Raw genomic sequence first — 18,957 nt, 5'->3', positions numbered from 1 at the left:
GGATCCGGAACTCCGAATCGCTTAAAGTTAGTGAAGTGAGCACTACAGAAAAATTTTATTCATGACCAAAATACCTATCGGTCAGAGTGTCTTGATTTCGAACATACATGCATACATAGATATACATACATATATGAAGGACCAGCAGATCTGCCGATTAGAACACACGTTGACAAGTTGAATTCAGATTAATAGAGCAGCTCTGACTGCTGTGCACATCTTTAGTGTATGGAAAGCTATGGAACTCTAACTTTAAGAATTAAGTCAAAATTAAATTCAAATCTAAACGTTATTTAAATATTTTTCAAAAATATTATTTTATTAAAGTATATTCTTAATTTTTTATTCTGAACATCAGAGAAAATGGGCAAGATTTATTCACCCTTGCCATAGGGAGCCACTTCGTTTACGGGAACGTAAAACTCTCCAAAACCATTGACGAAGTTACTGGTGGCGGCCATGCGAATCGAAGAATAACTCATACCACAATTATTTCCATCAGCCTTTTCCCAATCACCGCACTTCATACATTGGGAAATCATCCTTCCGAACAGCTTCAGCAAAGTATATGTATGAGCGTGAGTGAGCGCACGAACCGACAAGATCAATGCCACAACCAGGTTGACTCTTGCCACCGTTGGGATAGAAAGCTCCTTTGCCAATTGGTTTCAAGAAACCCAACAGACCACCGCAAGTTTGGATGGTCTCAACATAATTGGCATCACTTTGGTTCAAACGCTTCGCGGGCTTGTCATAACTGAACAACGGTAAGGCAGGATCCAAACCTGTAATTCGCTCAATGGTTCCATATTTCACATTCTTTCCAGCAAAACCGGATATAAGAGCATTTCTAGGATTATTTTTATTGAAGTGGGATTTCTGCAAAGATTCGGTGTCATCTGTAGCTAGCGTATCTGCTGTGGTAGAGTTCTCGCTCGTGTACAAATAATAATAAACTCGAGTAGTGCTACGGCCGGTTGGTGTTTCACTCAATGCCTCGGCTTCCTCTCAACGCGCAAATTTTGTGCAATTGTTTTTCATTCACTTTCAACCAATTTTTTTTCCTTGAGTTGTGAAATCTTTTATACCTCATACATTTGGGTTTGTATCGCTCATACAAATACTCGAGACTGTGATGTGCTTGAATTTGAAGAGGTCGAGCCAAGGAGCACCAGGAGATTTGGTGGCTCCTAAAACACTCAGGCTAAAACGCCCATTGTATTTAAAGCTCTGGAAAGGGGGTAGATAGTCAAGGAGGGAGGGAGAAAAGTATCAGAGAAAGAGATAGGAAAGAATAGAGACAGAGATAGAGATAGTTAGTCCTGTGAGAATTTTCCAGATTCTTTGGCGAATCTGTAAATATCCTCCAGTTTTAGAGAACGAATATCACTCATTCCCATGACATCTGAACCCAATACCCGTAGTCGCGCTCTAGCAAAGGCAGGACACTCACAGAGAAAGTGCTCAGTGCTATCCGCCTCCTCCAAGCAGGACAGGCATACCGGGTCCTCGATGATTCCAATGGTGGTCATATGCTGACCCCATGGGTTGTGTCCCGTAATGATGCCGACCATCAACCGAATGTCTTTCCTTCTAAGTTTTAGTAGAAAGTTTGACAGTTTTCTGTTCGGACTTGTCACAAAACACTTTGCAGTTCTGCAGCGTTCTAGACCGGACCATCGCTCTTTATGTAGATTGACTACATAATCGTTGATCCAATTCTTGATTCCTGCGGGACTGATTCCGATTATTGGCTCTGGCCCCTGTGGGGGCACCGCTGATCCACGGTTGGCCAATTCGTCGGCAATTTCGTTTCCTTGAACACCGGAGTGTCCTGGAACCCATATAAGTACAAGCCTGTTTTGTCTTGCGACAGAATTAAGCTTCTTCTTACATTCTTGAACAATCTTTGAGGTTTTCTTCGCGTTCTCCAGGGCCTTCAATGCAGCCTGACTGTCACTGAAGACTCCAATCTGTTTCCCGCTCCATCTCCTCTCGATTATCCATTCGGCTACTTTTAGGATGGCAAAAACTTCTGTTTGAAAAACAGTTGCCATTCCCCCCATAGCATAGTGATACTTATAACTATCGTCTAAGTACCATCCGGCTCCAGATCCTATTTCAGTCTTGGACCCATCGGTAAAGAAAATATCCGTCAAACCTCCCTGCATGCATTCTGGATTGCTCCATTGCTCACGCAATGGAAATCTGACATCAAATTTCCTTCCGAATGAAACTGTGGGTATCAGGTCATCTTTAGGTGCCAAAAACAGTGGATACTGCTCCGACAGCAACTTAAAGATTTCTCTGTGTCCCGTAGTTCCATCTTCGTGCCAGAAACCATATTTATGGAGTCTACACATTGCTTTTATTGCTTCCTGTTGTATCTTAAGATCCAGGGGGAGCAAATTAAGCATAGCATTTAGGGCATCACAAGAGGTTGTACTCATGGCACCCGTGATGCATAAACATACACTTCTTTGCAGCCTGTATAGTTCCCGGATTGTGGACTTAACCATGCTCCGTCGCCACCAGACCACAGAAGCGTAAGTGATGATTGGTCTGATAAGTGCCGTGTATATCCATAGGACCACAGCAGGTTTCAGGCCCCAAGTTTTGCCAAAGGCTCTACGGCATTGCTGAAAAATCTTCAATGCACGATTCACCTTCAGTGAAACGTGTGTCTCCCAGGTCAGCTTCTTATCCAAGATTACTCCTAGATATTTAACTTCGTTGGAGAGACCAAGTGTCACACCTTTCAGTGTTGGAAGACTGAGTCCATCCAATTTCCGTTTTCTCGTAAACAAGACTATGGTTGTTTTGTTCGGATTAACGGAAAGACCTTGTCTCATGCACCAATCATCGATTTTGTCAAGGATCCTCTGCACTTTCGTGCAAAGCCTCCTTAAGGATTTATCCGATGTTAGCGCACAGACGTCGTCCGCATATGCTTGGACGTGAAATCCGAGTTCCTGCATCTCCGCTAATAGGGAGTCTACGACGAAGCACCACAGCAGCGGAGAAAGAACACCCCCTTGGGGACATCCTTGCTTGGCCCTGACTGTGATTTGCTCGTCGTCGCTCCCACCAGCGGTTAACAGCCTCTCAGAGAGCATGGAATATATCCATTTTATAATGGCTTGATTAACTCCATGTCGTTCGGCAGAAGAACATATCGAGCCGAAAGTGGCATTATCAAAAGCCCCCTCAATGTCCACGAACACGCCCATTGTGTATTCGTCAGCTTCCAGCCCAGCTTCGATCTTGCTAACAAGATCGTGTAAGGCTGATTCACATGATTTTCCACTCTGGTAAGCGTGTTGGTTTCTACTAAGTGGACTTCTCGGCAATACCCCCACTCGAATATGTTTCTCCACCACTCGTTCCAGACTTTTCAACATGAACGATGTCAAACTGATTGGTCTGAAACTTTTTGCTAGGGAATAGTCATCTTTTCCTGGTTTTGGAATAAATACTACTCTTACGCGTCGCCATTGGGATGGTATATAACCAAATGCAAGACAGGCTGTGAAGATCCTTTTCAGGGCCTCAATCAGCCTGTCTCCTCCTTTTTTAAGCATTACTGGATATATTCCGTCAGGTCCAGGGGACTTAAAGTTCTCAAAGGAAGATAAGGAAAACCTTATCGATTCCCTTGTCACTATCCGACTAGCAATATACCAGCTGTACCTAGAGGTTCCACCGTTGCCACCGTCATTGTTCATGCCACTCTCAGCTTCAGAGAGAGTTCTACTACCCGGAAAATGGGTTTCGAGTAGAGCATTAAACGTTTCCGATTTGGAAATGGTGTATGAACCATCAGGTTTTCGAATGGAATCCAGCCTTACTGAGCGGTCTAAATGAAGGACCTTACAAAGTCTCGCTGTTTCCCTCATTTCTTCGACGTTACTACAGAAATTTCTATAGGATTCAAGTTTGGCTTGCCGTACTTTTTTCTTATATTCTCTCTGTGTAAGTCGATGATTGGCCCAGTCCTCTTCTGTTTTGGTCTTCAAGGCCTTATTAAGAAGTTTCCTGGACCGTACACGAAGCTTCGACAGTTCAGGGTTCCACCAAGGAACCGCTTTCCCCTGTCTACTTTGCCTGAGTGGACACAGTTCCTCAAAGCAATTGATTAAAGTACCTTCTAATTTCTTAGTAGCATCTTCAATCATTTCTGCTGATTTGAGTTTTTTCAGGTTTGGTAACCGCTCTGTTACAAGCTCACCATACCTGATGTACTTAGTACGCAGTTTTTCCCAATTACCTTTAACTTTATCCATTTCAATATTTTGCGATGTCAAGTTATTCTTGAATTCATTGGATTTGGTAGACAATTTGCGCAAGTTGTCGATAAAACATTCGAATATTACCTTAACCAACTCAGCACTTTGCGCGTGCCAATTATATTGAACAGCGACAAAATGGAGACCCGAGTTTGCCCTCTAAAGCGTTGAAATTATGCGTAATTGTTTTTGCAGTAGAGCTTTCCGAATTACTCACCCAAATATCGAACAAGTCTCCAATGTGTGCAAATTTAATTGGTGCGTGAAATTTTTGGCGAACGTCTGATTTCCAAAAATTCAGATTTCCGTTGACCACACACATTTAACATTTTAACTAATCACATATCACATTTTAATTAGAAGAGGCTAGAAAACTGTCACGAAGTAAGAACTAAAACATCGAGAGTAGAAACAAAACAAACTGCCGAATCAAGTTACCTAAAAGCAATCTGGTCACATTGACCCCCAAGGGTGACGTCACGAAAATCAGTTGATATTGTAAAATTCGCTGAGAGCAAAGCAATGGTACCACGAGCGGCACCACCCTATTATTCTCTCCATCCAGCTACATATCCTTACACACAAATACTAGTATTTTTGGCCAACTAAGACCAAAATAGTTTTTTTTTCACAAAACTTATTTGTAATCTTGTAATTTTCAGAAAATTGTATAGGGAAATATTTTATAATATTTAAAAAAAATTGAGGGACAGACAAAATTCCTCGAGGTCACATTTTCTCAAATTTAAATCCCAACTGTGCATACTGGTATTCTCTCAAAAGCTCAAATCATGTCAGTTGTAAGGAAAACCAAGGAACGTATTTGGAAAAACATTGAGGATCAAACAATCAGTTCACAAATATAATTAGCTGTGAAAAAACAAAGCAAAAATTAAAGCATAAATAATTATTTTTAATATTGGCCGTTAAGCCATCAGTGAGTTAAGGGGAATAACATGCTTTTTTGGAGCGTGCCGTAATTGACTCTCTGATGGAAGCCTGAGCTATCACCTCCACGCGGTAACGGCTGGAAACTTCTGTGTATTTGTTGGTTGTCGTAGTTTGTTATTTTGTTAACAAATGCTTTAATCGACAAATACGCAGAAGGCTAAGATAGACAGACTCCTAATCCAAGGCGGAACAGCATATGCCGAGGGATGCGTGGCTAAGAGGGTGCTTAGTCGTGAATATGCGAACTCCGGATACCTGGTGACCTCCGGTTTTAATTAAATGCCTTCCCGCGGTACAAGGGCTCTGCCGTGGGTGACCTCACTTCCCTAACACTCGTGGGAATCACATGGAAAAACCAAAAGAAAAAACAAAAACCAAACACGACGAATCTGCTGCTGGGCAATCGTCGTCGGTCAACTCGACCGAATCAGCCATGGGGCTGAATAACCCTCTTTCGGCTGCGCGCAGCGTTGTTGGACATGCGCCTAGTCAACCTTCAACAGCATCTGCTTTGGCAGGTGCTGTTGGAAAGAAAATCCCCGCATCAACATCCACACAATCTAAGGAAGACCGACCTCTCCTGGCTCCTAGGCCAACGTCGGAACTTTCAGAATCCGGTCATGAGTCAATGGACTCCTCTGATACCGACACCCTGTGTGGAGACAACAATAGTGTTGTCTCAGAAAAATCTGGATGCACAGTCATTGATTCAGACCTTGGTAAACTGAACCTAACATCTGGCTTCGTCAAAATGAAGTCAGCTGAGAAAAGGCGTTTCAAGCAAGCGATGGCAAGTGGTCACTCTAGAGAGAAGGCTCTGGAGATAGCGAGAAACGCCTCCACGGCGAAAAGAGTGCGCTCGGAAGAGTCAGCCAAAGAAACGCCAGGTGGCAAAAAACCCAAAACGTCTTCGCACGTGGGAAGGCCAACTTTTAGCCAAGTGGCTAGCATTGTTCGGCTGGGTATTGTCCCTTCTGATCTAGCTAAGTCACCTTTTAACAAAGAACAATTGGTTCTTATTCAAGAAACGGTTATTGACGTAATGATCGAGGTCGACGACAATAACAAGCCAGTATTTGAGGGTGCAATACACAGGAACGGTTGGTTGCTGTTTCTTTGCTCCAATAATGACACGGCCAAATGGATGCGAAGTAATTTCGATCTGATTAAGAAGAAATGTGGGCTAGAAATGATGCTCGTGGAGGAAAATAATTTTCCTAAAGCGTTCATCGTGAGGGGTTTCTTCCCACAGAGTATTGAACTCTCTAACGAGAAAATTCTTGCGACCATTGGGGTCCAGAACAATCTAGCAGCCAAACACTGGAAAGTGATTCAAAGGTCGACCGAAGGTGCCATACTTCACCTTATCATGGCGGTTGACGACGAATCGCTGAGTAGGCTAACAGAGCTGAAAGGCAAGATTGCATATCGCTTCGGCCATGTGCACCTTATCCTCAAAAGCAATAAAGCGGGGGTAAAGGCAGAGGAAAGCGTTGGTACAGCAGAGCCACTGGGCGCGCAAGAAGTACCTGCCGCAACATCCGTAAGTAGTGCTGCTGGGCATACTGATGAAACGACACCCAAAGAGGAAGAAGAGGAGAAACCCTCAACAAGCAAAGCGGCGTTAGAGCGACAAAACGCGATAAAGGTCGTGAAAAAGGCTACCGCTGCAGCTCGGCACACACAGGTGCCAAAACAAGCAAAACCACGGCCGGTGGGGGGTCATAAGGACCACAAAAACAAGGGACCTCGGGGCGCAAGGCTCCAGCACCTTGTGGCAGAAAATAGCCACAAATGAGCACATTGAAGGTGCTACAGGCGAACTTGCACCATGCCACAGGGGCATCAGCCACCATGTGCAAGAGATTCGCCGAGAAAAAAATATCCATAGCTCTACTACAAGAGCCGTGGGTATTTGGTGGTCAAGTTAAAGGACTATCTAGCAAGGAATGTAAGTTGGTTTATTATCACTGCCCGCGTCCAAGGGCTGCGATAATGGTAGACAATAACACTAACTACTTTCCACTTTCAGAGTTTGCCAGCCAGGATCTGGCAGCTATCCAAATAGAAATCGCAACGGAAAAGGGGACACAGGAAATTGTTTGTGCGTCTGCTTACTTCCCGGGCGATTCCAACGATATACCTCCTGTAGAGGTGCAGGCGCTTATTGAGCACTGTCACTCACGGAACATACAGTTCGTGATCGGATGCGATGCAAACGCGCATCACTGTATCTGGGGCAGCTCGGATGTCAACAATAGAGGTGAGTCTCTCTTAAATTATCTGTTAAGCAAAAACGTAAACATTAGTAATAAAGGTACTAAACCTACGTTTATTAACGCTATTAGAGAGGAGGTACTAGACCTTACTCTAACAAGCCCATATATTGCTAACTTTGTGAGAAATTGACATGTGTCTGACGAAGCCTCTTTGTCAGACCATCTACACATAAGGTTTGATCTACCAGGCAGAAGGGATCTCAGAAATGAGGTCTTCGATCCTAAAAGAACAAATTGGAAACGATATCAGGAATTACTAGAATCAAAGGTTGATTCACTGCCTATGAACATAAGTTCTGTTGGTGAACTAGATGAGGCAGCGTTTCAACTAAGGGATACAATAATTTCAGCATACCACGAAAGCAACGTAGTCAAAACACGTAATGTGACTAGAAAGGTCCCATGGTGGAATGATAAACTTGCCAAAATGCGTAAAGAAACAAGACAACTTTTCAATCGTTGTAAACATACAAAGGTATGGGACGACTACAGGGTTGCTCTAACAAATTACAACAAAGAATTGAGAAAGTCTAAACGCGAGTCATGGAGAAGATACTGTGAAAGTATTATCGAAGCGCCAGAAGGCGCCAGGCTCCTTAAAGCTTTGTGCAAGGAACACTCAAACGGTGTTACAACTTTAAAAAGACCAGATGGGTCGTATACAAAAAATCGGAAAGATACTTTGGAATATATGCTTCAAGTACACTTCCCGGGATCTATAGATACGTCATCGACAGGGAGGGAGGATCAGTTAACAAAAGACCAAGGGGTCGTGGCTAACAAAAAATCCTGGAGTCTGTCAGGACGTATCTTTACCCCAAACAAAGTACGATGGGCCGTTGGGTCCTTCCAATCATTTAAAGCACCAGGGGTAGACGGTATTTTTCCAGCCCTCCTCTTACGAGGGATAGAAATACTAATAAAACCACTTGTTGCCATTCTTAGGAATAGCTTTAGTATGGAATACATACCAAACGTTTGGCGTAAGGTCAACGTGATATTTATTCCAAAAACGGGCAAGAGGTCCAGTGAACTTCCAAAGTCATACAGACCTATTAGTTTAACTTCGTTTCTCCTAAAAACAATGGAAAGATTGGTGGATCTTCACATTAGAGAAAATCTAGAAAAGAACACACCTTTGCATAAATCGCAATACGCATATAATAAAGGGAAATCTACAGAAGGAGCTCTTCACTTCCTCGTATCAAAGATAGAGAAAGCTCATTTTTCTAAGGAAATCGCCTTATGCGCATTTTTAGATATCGAGGGTGCATTTGATAATACAGATTATCGCTCGATTGATAGAGCATTACAAAATAAAAACATTGACAAGCCGACCATAGGGTGGGTAAAGGCAATGCTGGAAAGCAGAGAAATCAGCTCATCTCTAGGAGATGTATCAGTCTCAGTCAAAGCATTAAAAGGATGCCCCCAAGGTGGTGTTTTGTCACCTTTATTATGGTCCCTGGTTATTGACGACCTCCTAGTCAAACTAAGTGAGTTAGGTTTGGAGGTAATTGGCTATGCTGACGATATTGCAGTGATTATTCATGGCAAATTCGACAGAACAATATCCAGCATTATGAATCAAACATTAAATTTCATTCAAAACTGGTGTCGTGCAGAAGGACTTTCTATAAATCCCAGCAAGACTATTATTGTACCCTTCACAAACAGATATAAGTTGGACCTTGGTTCAATTACTGTCGAAGGAACAAATATAAACTATTCCAATGAGGTCAAATATTTAGGAGTTGTTCTGGATAAAAGATTAAATTGGAACTCTCACCTTAAATCGGTGATAGATAAAGCCACCAGAGCCATGTGGGCATGTCGCAGTCTCCTGGGGAGAACATGGGGTATTGACTCCAAAATGATTCATTGGATGTATACAATGATGATTCGACCAATCATCACCTATGCGTCCCTTGTTTGGTGGCCCAAAACCACACAAGAAACAGCCAAGAAATTACTGGCAAGTCTTCAAAGGCAGGCCTGTTTGTCTATAACAGGTGCCATGCGAAACTGTCCCACAACTGCAATTGAAGCGATAGTAGGACTATCCCCACTGCATATATTCATATGGAAATGTGCAGCCAGAAATGCACTAAAAATGCAAATCTTGTCAAATAAGGAATACAGTGACTTTGGTCATATGAGTATTCTAAGAAAAATACCGGATAAGGATATTAGCTGTTCAGTAACAGACTACATGATTCCGAAACGGGTCTTCAATAGAAATTATGAGATAATTATCTCAGACCGTGATGAATGGGAAATTGGAGGACCTTGGGTTAACCCAAAAAGTCTAATATGGTTCACTGATGGTTCAAAAACAAATACTGGAGTTGGTGCCGGGATCTTTGGACCCAACACAAAAATTTCAGAACCCATGGGCAAATGGCCCAGTGTCTTCCAGGCCGAAATCCAAGCGATTTCGATCTGTGCACTGACAAATCTAAAAAGGGGTATCAAAGGGGCCCACATAACTATATATTCGGACAGCCAAGCGGCACTGAAAGCACTAATGTCTCATTCTTTGGAGTCGAGACTAGTGGAAGAATGTGTAAACAATCTTCAAAAATTAAGTACAAAAAATACGGTTGTACTTTGCTGGGTTCCAGGTCACTCTGGAATCGAGGGTAACGAAATTGCTGATGAACTGGCAAGGGCTGGATCGACATCAGACCTTATAGGACCAGAACCATATTGTGGTATCAACTGGGCGGAAGCTAAATCCAGGGTAGACCAGTGGGAACATACTCTCAGAATAGCTTACTGGGAAAATAATCTGAAACTTCGTCAAGCCAAGAGGTTGGTTAGACCCTTTACCTACAAAAAGGAACTGATTAACTTAGAGATATCAGGAAAATAGATATCAGGAAAATAGTAGGCTTTCTTACGGGCCACTACTATCTAAACTATCATCTTAACAGAATTCAACTCCTCAGGGACACTGAGTGTAGACTCTGTCTTGAAGATGATGAAACAACGGAGCACTTATTGTGCGAGTGCGTTGCACTGGCTAGAACCAGAATGCAAATTTTCCACCGTGATCAACTGGATCCGGAAGAAATAAAGAAAGCTCCTATTACAGATATACTAAGGTTTATACGTATAGCAGAAAAATTGTTGGAAGAACATGGCTTTCAACCAACTCCTTTCCAAAGGCAGAGAACAACTAGGCAAACTAGAACCTGATGTAGTGGTCGGGCAACTTTCGCGGATGATCAGAAGGATCATCCATATTAAATTAGGTAGCTTGACACAAAAGATCTTTTAGGTCGCAGTGTCGGTCATTGGACCACCTACTAGGGTAAATTATTATTATTATTATTTTTAATATTATCGAACTAATTCAGGCAGCCGCCGTAGCCGAATGGGTTGGTGCGTGATCACCATTCGGAATTCACTGAGAGGTCGTTGGTTCGAATCTCGGTGAAATATCAAAATGAAGATAAACATTTTTTTTCTAATAGCGGTCGGCAGACGATGGCAAGCATTCGAGTGTATTTCTGCCATGAAAAAGCTCCTCATAAAAATATCTGCCGTTCGGAGTCGGCTTGAAACTGTAGGTCCCTCCATTTGTGGAGCAACACAAATACGCACACCACAAATAGAAGGAGGAGCTCGGCCAAACACCTAACAGAAGTGTACGCGCCAATTATTTATTTTTTTTTTAATTCAAATCTTATACAAGGTGGCGCAAAATTAATCACTCTTTTTTTTAATAACTTTTTGCTAAGTATATTACAAAAATGATTTCGAGTGATGGAAATGTTCATGGTCGCCCTTTTTGTATACTGCAGCTGTCTAGTTCACAAGTCTCAAATATGATTGGCCGACGACGCCATTTGCAAAAATTATAAAACTTCAGATACTTTCAGCCATCTTGGAACAGCTTGACACTCAAATGTTTTACACTCCATTTACTCCGTATTTCCTCTCATTTCATATCAAAAGATTTTTTATTTGTTTTTCTCACAAAAAGAAGCAGCAGAACCCACTGTTTTAAATAAAAGAACTTTTCACTTCGGATTCTTATTTTTCCCTGAGACAATTTTTTTGAGAAAAATCTCAAAAGATGCTAATCTATCAATAAATCAGATAAGAAACTCTTTTAATATTTTTCAAAATATATCTGGTTTTTATTTATGTATACCCAATATTCTTACAACGTTTACACTGAATATCAGACAAGCTGCGAAGATTTAGCTACCCATACCGAAGGGACTCTTCTTGTTCACTGGAACATAGAACTCACCATTAGCACTCACGAAGTTACTGGTGGCGGCCATGCGAATCGAAGAATAAGTTTGACCACAAGACTTGCTAACAGCCTCTTCATAATCACCGCACTTTATAGATGGGAAATTATCGCTGCCAATAGCTTCAGCATAGTATATATATGAGCGTGAGTGAGCGCACGAACCGACAAGATCGATTCCACAACCACGTTGACTCTTGCCACCGTTGGGATAGAAAGCTCCTTTGCCAATTGGCTTCAAGAAACCCAACGTACCACCATTAGTCTGGATGGACTCAACATAGGCGGCATCATTTTGGTTCAAACGCTTTGCGGGCTCATCATAACTGAACAATGGTAAAGCAGGATCCAAACCAGTAATTTGCTGAATGCGTCCATATTTCACATTCTTTCCTGCATAACCGGATACATGAGCACCCAAACTGTGACCGATTAAATGCAAGGACTCGAATGATAAACCACCGTCCGTGTACAAAAAGTCAATAAATCCAGCTACTTGTTTACCAACACCAGGAACACGCAGCACAGAGGCAGCATAATTGAGACTTTGCGCCTTGTCGCTCCAGTCTACTGCAATAATGTTGTAATACCCCTTGGAGAAATACGCATCACGGATCAATGTTGTCAAATCGGAGTCAAAGTCGGATTGCCAACCATGAATAATGATTATTGTGGGATAATCTTTGTCGAAGTGGGATTTCTGCAAAGATTCGGTGTCATCGGTGTCCAGAGTATCCGCAGTAGTTGGGTTCTCGCGGGTGTACAAATGGAAATAAAGTGTAGCAGAGGCACGGCTGGTTGCTGTTTCACTCAATGCCTCGGCTTCAGCCTCAGTCATCCACTGCAAAGATCCATCCAGTTGGGGCACATACCAACCACCTTCGCCAGATATTCTCTGCTCAGCAATAGGGGTGGCCACAGCTGTGGTGATGCCAAGTAAAGAAAAAAGGAGGATATTTTTTGTGTTTAGTATTGGACGTTAAGTCACATACCTGCTGCAACTGCTAGTAGTAAAACGATCGCTGTCTTCATGACTGTTCTTCTGATATTCCAAATTAACAATATAATCAAATGGCTGCTCCACCGATTTTTATACCAAAATTGTCCGATTTAGTTATGCCCATTTACTTTTTAAATGCATAAATATATGACTTTAGAAATATCTACTGTGGTAAAAAATACGAGGAGTTAAAGCTATCTTATCATTTCATAAAATCTTACAGAAACAGAATGTCTTTTAACGAATTTAATCCATTGGTGGAGACTGGTACTTTTCTTATCATAATTAATAAATTAAGGACCCATATAACATATTTAGCAGCTTGTTGTCAGAAAATATATTATTAATAGGTATGTGTGTATGTATGAGTGCTTAAGCTTTTTATTGCGATAATTAATTCATCACTACTGTCTAATTTTTGAGGATTTGTTGATTTCACAATTTGATTTCAAGCGATAAATTGATTCCAATGGTGGTCATATGCTGAAAGTTCGACAGTTTTCTGTTTGGTCTTGTCATATAACGCAGTTCTGCAGCGTTCAAGACCGGACCATCGCTCTTTATGTAAATTGCATACACAAATTTTTACGGGCTTCGACCTGTAATACATACATATGTACTAGTATGGGGCACCATTATTTTCTCGGTAGATGGCTGTAGTGATCGATGTCTCGGAAAGTATCGATCAAACAATTTATAGTTTATGCTCTTTGTCAACCCGACTAGAATTACAGGGAGGCATGCCGAAGAATCAGTTAGGCCCGAATTAGACAGGCCTTACTGAGGCACGCCGCACTATTACCTTACCAGGCCCACGTTAGGCAAGGCAAAGATTGGCATGCCAGAACAATACCAAATTTGGTTGTGGTCACGAAAATCTGTGGCAGTGTCTCGCTTAGGCATAAATTGGAATCCCTAACTGAATTGTAGAAGGGCATCCGGAGTATTACCGAAGTTCGGTTTTTCGAACCTGCGCCTAATGAGGCAGAAGTGTGGCGATACCTTTCGAGACTTGAGCCTAGTTTGGCTGCCTTATGAGGCGCAAATTTGGAATGCGGTCTGCCTTATTTGCTCCTAATCACCGCCTCACCAAACTTTCTAGTCGGGAAGGTGACATTTCACACTAAACAAATCTTTTGCCTTTTTTTTGTTTATTCCATTCAGTTGTGAGTTACAGGGTGTTAACAATGGAAGTCAACAAAGAGAAAATTTGGTACATCATACAGTTTTTCTTTGACGCGGGCGAGAATGCAAGCTAGGGCGCCGAAATTGTGAATGGTCTTTATGATGCCGATACTGTAACAGTTAATTACGTGCAATTTTGTTTTAGTCGATTCCGTTCAGGTATTTTTGATGTTAAAAAAATGTCGATAATGGCGATTAAATCACAAAAATAATCGAAGTTTATCGGCATGTCAGTAGTCGTAGCATCGCCCAGAAGCTAAAGATCGACCATAAAACCGTTTTAAGCCATTTGCGCAAAAATAATATATTTCATACCGCTGACGAGTTGCCACCTGTTAAAAGTTAAATTAAACTAATAGGATTGACGACATTTTGCAATGAGGGTATCGAATGCAAAATGTCTAAAAGTGTTATTTTTAAAATATATATTTTGGGGTTGCCACCTTTTTCAAAACTAAAATTAAAACTTATCAATAAGATAAATAAAATGTAAAAATACGAAAGTCAAACGAAAGAGTTTTGATAAATCTTGCTTTCGAAAATATTTTTAAAGAGGGTTGCCATCAGCCTGAAAACTCAAAATCTCTTAAATTGATTAGATGACGAAATATTATAACATGGATGTCAAGCAAGAGAGGTTTAAAAATCTTAGTTCGTAAAAACATTTTCAGTGTGGTTGCCACCTGTTTAAAATGGGGTAATTAAATTTAACTACTACACTATTATATCAATTAAGTGAAGAACATAGAAAGGTTATTGGCGAACAATTTCAGAAAAGTGTTGCCACCAGTTCGGAAGAATTAAAATATGGAAGCAAAGCGGATAAAATGTAAAAAAGCTAAATTAATGAGTTAAGTGGAATATTACAGAATGGGTGCAAAGGAAAGAGTATTAAGACCGCTAATATGTGAAAATTTTTTAAAGAGGGTTACCACCTCTTTGAAAACGTTTTCTTAATATATTAAATAAGTAAAAGTTTAATTTAAAAATACAGTATACAACTTTCACACAACTTTCTAACAAAAAACCTGTGTTATTTTTAAAAAATATACTTTGGGGTTGCCACCTTTTTCAAAACTAAAATTAAAACTTATCAATAAGATAAATAAAATGTAAAAATACGAAAGTCAAACGAAAGAGTTTTGATAAATCTTACTTTCGAAAATATTTTTAAAGAGGGTTGCCATCAGCCTGAAAACTCAAAATCCCTTAAATTGATTAGATGACGAAATATTATAACATGGATGTCAAGCAAGAGAGGTTTAAAAATCTTAGTGGAGTTGTTTTTATGGTAAAAAAAAATCGATTTTGGTTTATTTGAGAAAATGAATGTACATAATCTCAAGAATGTTGTGTCCAAATTTTAAGTCAATCGGTGCAAAACTCACAAAGTTAGAGCATTATAACCGTTGTCCGCTCCGATTCGGCTACCTGCTAAGGTCGAACACCATTGACACATTTTCTGGAAAACGACGTTTTTCAAGTCGGTGGACACTTTTTCTCTGAATCTACTCGACCGATCTTCCTAAAATTTTGTACACACTTTCTCTACATAATTACCGAGGTAACCCTGGGAGTTTTTTTTTCAATTTTTATTTATTTTACAATAAACAATATTATGCGATTTATCGTCTAAAAATCGCACTTCTACTTCAAATGTTAAAAAAAATTGAAAAAAAATTTTTTTAAATAAAAACTCGACAGGGTTACCTCGGACAATTGATTACCTAATGAAAACTCTTTGATTTTTTAATTTCAGATGATCCAATGCTGAGAAAAACTGTCCACGGCAAATTGCCTTTTTTTCGAGATGTCTGCGTAGATCTGCTGTCAACGGCTCAATTTTGTATATTTTCTTGTGAAAATTTTTGAAAATATTTTTGAAATATGAGTTTACAGTATACTAATTGGATAAATAAATTTACATGAATCATCTTTCCAAAAAAAAATTCATAAATAACTGCATATTTTTAGTGGAATTAACCCTACCCCCGCCCCCCCCCCCCCCCCCCCCTTAATGTCTGGTGCAGAAGTTTGAAATATAACCACATCCGATGAGATGGCCTTAGAGTGTTAACAGAGATACGTTATTGGGCCTTTGCGAATTGGCGATGGTGATTATGGCGGAAAATAAAATTATGAGCGGTGTGAGTTTAACAGGGACACGGACTTAGTAGAGCGAATATAGATTCGGCGAATAGATGTACCATAGACGATCAAGTCCATACTTTATTCGATGTCGTGCCTACTGGTCGTGGCAGAGTATAAAGAAAATTTCTTGGAAATTCCAAGTGACGAAGGACGTGGCTTCACTTAGCACCAATAAAAAAAAACTTTAACTTCTAAAGACTTATTGATCTACCCTTGTATGATAGTATTTTTATAAGAATTAAAACGTGTGATATGTCTAAGACTAATAAATTAAAGGTATAAATGTGTTATTTATGATTCTGTGATATCACACGTTAGCCACGTTCACGTGCACTAAGGTAGTGTGGAGTGGGGTGTACTATCTTCAAAACAAAAGTATATATGTACATGAAATACTTATTAATATATACTTAGAATTGTTTACAAACTTGAGAGATGGTAAGTATATCGCTGACCACAAAAATACACGTTTTGTATTAAGCGAAAAGTAGAGCGCACTTGAATATCAAAAGGAGGGCAACTGCTGCATGATCTAATCGTTGTCTATCGTACATGCTAGAGATGTCAATTCGGGTATCCCGATGTTTTTCAGCTTCAACTATAAACTTGTATATTAAAATTAAAGCTTTCTAATTCCCAAGAAACCTATTTTTTACACATAAAACAACTCGAACTGAGCAAGCTTTTGTGGTTTACAAATCAAGCTAAAAAAGCGTTTAATACTAGTTGTTCAATAAGTTTTGCGGTTCGATAAGAGATGGCGTTGCTACTAGCTTACATTTTTTTTTTATTTTTGTTATGTTGGTATACCGCTTGGCAGCCGCCGTAACCGAATGTATTTCTGTCATGAAAAAAGCTCTTCATAAAAAATATCTGCCGTTCGGAGTCGGCTTGGAACTGTAGGTCCCTTCATTTGGGAGCAACATCAAGACACATACCACAAATAGGAGGAGGAACTCGGTCAAACACTTTTTATATGAAGAGTGAAGTTTTCTTTCTTTACAAGCCATTTACATAGTATCTACGTGTCACAACATTTTCTACAATAGAAAAAATCAAGTATTGTGACAGTGATTGAGTTTTTATTTTTGGGATGTGTTAAAGGAAATGAACGAATGTTCATAGTGTATAAGGGGTTAGGGGTAGTCAAAATTTTCAAAAAATTGGATTTTTTTTGCGTTTTCTTAAAGTATAATATCTTAAAAATATTGTGTGAAAATTTTAATCCGACAAATACTTTTCGCGTTATTCAACAATTAACAAAGGGCGCTTGGGCGCTCCGGAGCGTTGGAGAGCAAGTAGCTAGCAGCTGCACGTATGAAAGTGACAGATAAGCGCGCTAACGATAACACTCGAGAAGGTAGAATGGTAGAATTCAAGAGTGTTAATGAATCGGTTTGTGGTGTTCTATGGTTCGAGCGGTGCTAAAAACTATGAGCGTGAAGCATTCGAAATTTAAGAATTAGAGTTTGTTTTTCGCGGTAAATCCCGAAATCCCGTGCTCAAAATTTCCACTAATATTGACATCGCTGTACTTATTGTCGTGCGTAAAAGTGTGGTATTTTATTCTTCTTAATTAATATTGATATGGTTAATCATAACTCAAGCACTTTCACAGATAGTATGTGCGTACTACCAGATAAAATATTCATGTAATTTAGTAAATTCACGTCAAGCGTGTATGTACATATGTATGATATCGCTCATTTGGTGGAGGAATGTCGTCATCCAAAAAAGAACTTTTCTGATATGCAAAAATTTTATAGCGGTATCTATAATCATTAATCGTTTTCTATTCTCCACTTTTCTACTCGCTTAACACGTTCACGCCGGCGCGTACCACCGGTGGCTCGCACAAGTCTGCTTCATGAGGCGGCGTGTACCAGCGGTGGCCCGCACAAGATTGCGTCTTTAGGCAGCGCGTACCACCAATGGTACTTTATTAAACGGTACCTATGAGATGAGATGCCATAAACGACTACCCTTATGAAAAAATTTCGTTTTATGACCTGCAATCGCTTCCGATAGAGCGAAAAGACTTAAACATTGCCGTCTGTGGGCGAAGACCATGAATAACAGCGCCGGCGGGAACGTGTTAAACAAGCAGTCTAAAGAGGCTTATGTCTATATATAAATATAATTGCGTTGTACACCCTTTTTGCGTGTTTGGCCGAGCTCCTCCTTCTATTTGTGGCGTGCGTCTTGATGTTGTTCTACAAATTGAGGGGCCGACAGTTCCAAGCCGACTCCAAACGACAGATATTTTTTATGAGGAGCTTTTTCATGGCAGAAATACACTCGAATGTTTGCCATCGTCTGCCGACCGCTATTAGAAAAGAAATGTTTTTTTCATTTTGATATTTCACCGAGATTCGAACCTACCTTCTCTCTGAATTCCGAATGGTAGTCACGCACCAACCCACTCGGTTACGGTGGCCGCCTTGTGGCTTATGACTTATTGCATGAAAAGGAGGTAGGGAGCCCACAAACAGTGGAGCGATATTTGCTCCGGAATGGGAATAATCCTTTCCATTTGGTTGCAGGAAAGTTCCAAAAAAATATTCTGGTTAACTCCAGACTCTGCTGAGCACCTAACTTCTCAGCTTCACAGTTAACTTAGAAGTTCCAGAATAATAGCGATTTCCACTAAAAAACAGGTAAATCTTGTAACCTTTAAATTAATTCAATTCTAAATTCTGCACTGCGCTTTTTGCAACTAGATGGTATGAACGACCCATACGCGAGCAATGGGGAATATCCATGAGCCTGTCATCCGTTAACTTTAGCATACATCGTGTAACAGATGCAATCAACCGCTCCGTGTTTTGAGCGCAGGTG

General features: G+C 40.5%; 2 protein-coding genes across 2 annotated transcripts in view; one reads left to right on the top strand and one right to left on the bottom strand.

Moving 5' to 3' along the window:
- Nucleotides 1-18,957, top strand: part of LOC129247155 (pancreatic lipase-related protein 2-like) — a 73,441-nt gene that overhangs the window by 40,236 nt on the left and 14,248 nt on the right. The gene's annotated exons all lie outside the window — the stretch shown is intronic.
- Nucleotides 11,684-12,826, bottom strand: LOC129247157 (pancreatic lipase-related protein 2-like). Its single transcript, XM_054886121.1, has 2 exons — nucleotides 12,776-12,826; nucleotides 11,684-12,704 (listed from the first exon to the last, which is right to left on the bottom strand). Exons 1-2 carry the CDS (start codon nucleotides 12,813-12,815, stop codon nucleotides 11,728-11,730), a joined length of 1,017 nt encoding a protein of 338 aa, XP_054742096.1. The 5' UTR covers nucleotides 12,816-12,826; the 3' UTR covers nucleotides 11,684-11,727.

This window comes from Anastrepha obliqua, chromosome 5 (genome assembly GCF_027943255.1).
Source record: "Anastrepha obliqua isolate idAnaObli1 chromosome 5, idAnaObli1_1.0, whole genome shotgun sequence".
In the NCBI taxonomy this organism is placed as follows: domain Eukaryota; kingdom Metazoa; phylum Arthropoda; class Insecta; order Diptera; family Tephritidae; genus Anastrepha; species Anastrepha obliqua.
The sequence above is the reverse complement of the archived record's forward strand: the minus strand, read 5'-3'. Positions and strand labels throughout refer to the sequence as shown.